At 63.5% G+C, this 4,364-nt stretch overlaps 1 protein-coding gene across 1 annotated transcript in view; it reads left to right on the top strand.

Annotated features, from left to right (window-relative positions):
* Window positions 1-4,364, top strand: part of ADAMTS13 (ADAM metallopeptidase with thrombospondin type 1 motif 13) — a 29,366-nt gene that overhangs the window by 8,961 nt on the left and 16,041 nt on the right. Inside the window, exons 6-10 of the mRNA XM_015594136.2 lie at window positions 16-372; window positions 1,197-1,301; window positions 2,017-2,168; window positions 2,279-2,342; window positions 3,899-4,025. Coding sequence (XP_015449622.1) covers window positions 16-372; window positions 1,197-1,301; window positions 2,017-2,168; window positions 2,279-2,342; window positions 3,899-4,025 — 805 coding nt within the window. The remainder of the gene's footprint in view (window positions 1-15; window positions 373-1,196; window positions 1,302-2,016; window positions 2,169-2,278; window positions 2,343-3,898; window positions 4,026-4,364) is intronic.

The following is a 4,364-nucleotide window of genomic DNA, read 5'->3' as shown; positions in this document are numbered from 1 at the left end:
CCTCCTTGAGTCCAGCCGTCCCCGCCCCGCCCCTCCCATCCGCCCGTCCGTGGCTGGTCCATCTTAACTGGCACCACCTCCACTCGCGCCCGGGGCCTGCGCTCCGACTTGGTACGGGCACCAGCTGAGAACCTCCCCCCCACCAAATGCCCTCACCTCTCGCGCCCACCCGGTGTCCACCCGGGACCTGAGCCCGGGCCTTGTCGCAGCACAGGACGGGCGCGCTGCGTGTGGGACCCGCCGGGGCCGCGGTCCGGGCCCGCGGGGCGCCCTCCTCAGGCGCACCCAGGCCTCTACTACGGCGCCGATGAGCAGTGCCGCGTCGCCTTCGGCCCTCCGGCGGTCGCCTGCACCTTCGCCAGGGAGGACCTCGTGAGTCCCCGCCTCCGTGCACCGCGACCTGCCGCGGGCCCATCTGCCCACGCCTGACGTCCCCAGCGCCCAGCTCAAGCCCCGCCGTGCCGGCTGTCAGCTGCCTCCCAAATTCTTAATGTTTGAAGAAGGCCCCCACATTTTCATGTTGACCGGGCCCCACAGATTATGTAGAGCCGGCCCTGGCAGGCCCCTGAGCCCATGGGCGAGTAGGCAGTTGCCACGGGCTTCCAACCCGAGGGACGCTGATGGGCTTTCTGGAGGAAGTGACCTTCAAGCTGAACCCCAGGGCCTGAGCAGAGGGAGGGAGGTGAAGGAGCCTGCAGCCCAAAGGCAGACTTCCTCCGAGGATGTTAATGGGCCCCAGGCACTTTTGCCTCCGGGGCCCCTTCTTCCATGGGAAATAGCAAGACTTATATTGTGGCATTTTGACAAAACATTTAAACTTTTATAAATACGTATATATTAATTATGATACATTTTAATTATAACATGTAATTATAGTTGCAATAGATTATAAATGCATATATATTAATATTACTAGGACATTTTCTTTGACCTAAAAGTTTATTTTTTTCTTCTGATTTTAAAAGAAATGAAAACACTTGCATGGGTCCCTAAAAGGAACTTGAGCCCTGGTTACTGTCCCCGTTCCGGATCAAGAAGCCGGCCATGCTCACTCATCCTCCCTGGCCACCAGGGCCCACAGAGCAGTGTGCTGGCTGTGTCACTGTGTCCTGCAGTCGAGGAGGGACTCTGAAGGCTGAGCACGGACCCAAAAGGCCCTGGTGGCCCCTGAGCCGGCTGCCCGTCTCTCTTCTTAGGACATGTGCCAGGCTCTCTCCTGCCATACGAATCCCCTGGACCAGAGCAGCTGCAGCCGCCTCCTCGTTCCTCTCCTGGACGGGACAGAGTGTGGCCTGGAGAAGGTCAGAGCAGGGAGTGAAGGAGGGTGTGTGCGTGTGTGTGCGTGCATGCTCATGCGTGTTTGCTCAGGGCACCTGCAGCCTGCAGCCTTCATTCCTGGGGTGGGAGACGGGGGCATCAGAGAGCCAGGGCAGATGACCCTGAGCTTGAAGGAGGGGGTGTGCGTGTGTGTGCGTGCATGCTCATGCGTGTTTGCTCAGGGCACCTGCAGCCTGCAGCCTTCATTCCTGGGGTGGGAGACGGGGGCATCAGAGAGCCAGGGCAGATGACCCTGAGCTGTCCTGGGTCACCCGGTCGGGAGAGGTGGGCAGCAAGGTGCCTCATGCTCCATGGATATGATCTCTGGTGTGGAGCGCCTGTGGCTGTGGGGTGCCCTGGGCATGTGGGGTGCCTGTGGGTGTGTGGGGTGCTCTGGGCATGTGGGGTGCCTGTGGATGTGTGGGGTGCTCTGGGCATATGGGGTGCCTGTGGGTGTGGGGTGCCCTGGGCATGTGGGGTGCCTGTGGGTGTGGGTGTGCCCTGGGCGTGTGGGGTGCCTGTGGGTTTGGGGTGCCTGTGGGTGTGTGGGGTGCTCTGGGCATGTGGGGTGCCTGTGGGTTTGGGGTGCCCTGGGCGTGTGGGGTGCCTGTAGGTTTGGGGTGCCTGTGGGTGTGTGGGGTGCCCTGGGCGTGTGGGGTGCCTGTGGGTGCGGGAGATGGTGCTGTCCCTCTCTTGCAGTGGTGCTCCAAGGGTCACTGCCGCTCCCTGGCGGAGCTGACCCCCATGGGGGCGGTGCACGGGCACTGGTCTGGTTGGGGTCCCCCCAGTCCTTGCTCCCGCTCCTGTGGGGGAGGCGTGGTCACCAGGAGGCGGCAGTGCAACAACCCGAGGTACTGCCCGGAGGTGGCCCTGTCCCCCGGGTCAGGGAGGGGGAGGCGCCACTTCCCTGTTGGGGGCATCGGGTCACCTCTCACCCCCTGTGCCTCTTGGGCGTTTTCAGACCTGCCTTTGGGGGGCGTGCGTGCGTAGGTGCCGACCTCCAGGCCGAGATGTGCAACACCCAGGTAGGCCAGCTTCCCAGCGGGCCCTGGAGGAGCTGAGGCCCGGGGCGGCTGTGGGCTGTGGTTCACACCAGGTCGCTTTCGAGAGCAAAGAGGGAGCCTCCAATACCTACATGGGGGCCACACTGCACCCCGCAGGACGGTCGTACTCCTTAGAGCAGGGACCCCGAAGTGCCCCACCTCCCTGTCCGCATGCAGCTGCCTTCCAGGGTGCTCGAGTCTCTGCAGAGAGAATTCTCTCCCCCCACCCCCTGCAGCAATGTGGTCCAGCATTGCGAAGCCACGACTGGTTCTTGTAGTTACAAATTCAGGTGAAACTCACGTGGCATAAAGTCAACCGTTTAAAGTGCAATTTAGTAGCATTTAGCACATTCACAACATTGCTAACCACCACCTCTATCCAGTTCCAGAAAATCTCCATCGCCCCAAAGAGAACCCCAGACCCGTTAAGCAGTCACGCCCCACACCCCCTTCCCGAGCCCCTGGAGCCACCAACGTGCTTTCAGACCCCCTGGGTTTGTCTGCTCAGGGGGCCACGTCCACGGAATCACAGCACACGTGGCGCTGTGCGTCGGCTCCTCTCACTCAGCGAGGTGTATCCGGGGCCCGTCCGTGCGGCAGCGTGCGTCGGCGCTTCGTCCCGTTTCGGGGCTGGGTAGTTTTCCGTTGTGCGGATGGAGCACATCTTGTCCGTCCATCATCCCGTGATGGACACGTGGGGCGTTTCCGACCTTTGGCGCCGTTGTGAGTGGCGCTGCTGGGAAGCTGCGTGTACATGGATTTGTTTGAGTCCCGTCTGCGGATCTACACCTAAAAGGGATACTACCGAGTCACGCAGTAATTCCATATTTAACTCTTTGAGGCACCTCCCAACCATCTCCCGCAGCAGCCGACCCACGTTGCAAACCCACCTGCGAGGCGCGCGGGTTCGGGTTTCTGCGCGTCCTCGCCAGCACCGACTCTGTGTTCTTGAGCGCGGCCCTCATGGTGGCTGTGAAGTGGTCGAGCGATCGATTCCTTTGACATTGAGCTAAGGTCCGCACATGGTGAGACCTTCCCTCCCCGCCTTCTCCAGGCGGACCCTGGAGGCCAGACCTGGGGGGCGAGTCCTCAGGGGGAGAGTCCATCAGACGGGCCTGTGCGGAGGGCAGCGCGGTCCTGTCCCTGCTCGGCGGGTCCGCTCCGATTCTTCCCTGACACTCCAGCGTGCGGAGGCCAGACGCCCGCCCGCCCCTGCACGTGGCTCGCTCTCGCCCCGCCCCCGGGACTCGGGCCCCTGCTTTTCCTCGGCGCTGCCCCCAGCCGGCCCCGCCTGCTCCCTCACAAATCGTCCAGGAATTCCCGCACCACCAGAGAAAGGGCCTTGCCACCCCCACTTCACAGAGCAGGGAGGTGCAGCCAGGAGTTGGTCCCGAGCTCACGTGGTGACCCTCGCACGACAGGGTGCCTCGCCATCTCCCCTTAGTGGAGAGGGCCTCCCGCCCTGAGCCCCCTGCCGGAACCCTGCGCCCTAGGCTCCCTCTGTGCCCATCGTCTGTCCCCCACCCCCGTCCCGCCAGGCCTGCACGAAGACCCAGCTGGAGTTCATGGCCGAGCAGTGCGCGGAGACCGACAGGAAGCCTCTGCACCTGTCCCCAGGCAACACCTCCTTCTACCGCTGGGGCGCCGCCGTGCCGCACAGTCGAGGTGCGCCCGGGTGTGGGGGCAGGGAGGGGTGGGTGGCGGCGCTGGGGCCGGCGTCGCCGAGACGCAGCGAGAGCAGGGCGGGGACCGGGCTCGGCATCAGACGGGCCGTGCCTGGCGTCCTGGCCCCGCCCCTTGCCAGCGGGTGGTCTCTGAGCCCTGGGTCCCCATCTGCAGAGTGGAGATAAGAGCGTGTGGATCGCCCCGCTCCGAGTCGCCTGAGGGAGCCACTGGGACGCTGCAGGGGAGCGCGGAGGGCTCCCTGGCTCCTAATCCAGTGGCGTCTCCCATCTCGGTTACGATTACTGCCTCGGGCAGGGACGCTGGGAATTGGGAACCCTA

Source organism: Pteropus alecto, unplaced genomic scaffold (assembly GCF_000325575.1).
Source record: "Pteropus alecto unplaced genomic scaffold, ASM32557v1 scaffold67, whole genome shotgun sequence".
NCBI lineage: Eukaryota > Metazoa > Chordata > Mammalia > Chiroptera > Pteropodidae > Pteropus > Pteropus alecto.
The sequence above is the reverse complement of the archived record's forward strand: the minus strand, read 5'-3'. Positions and strand labels throughout refer to the sequence as shown.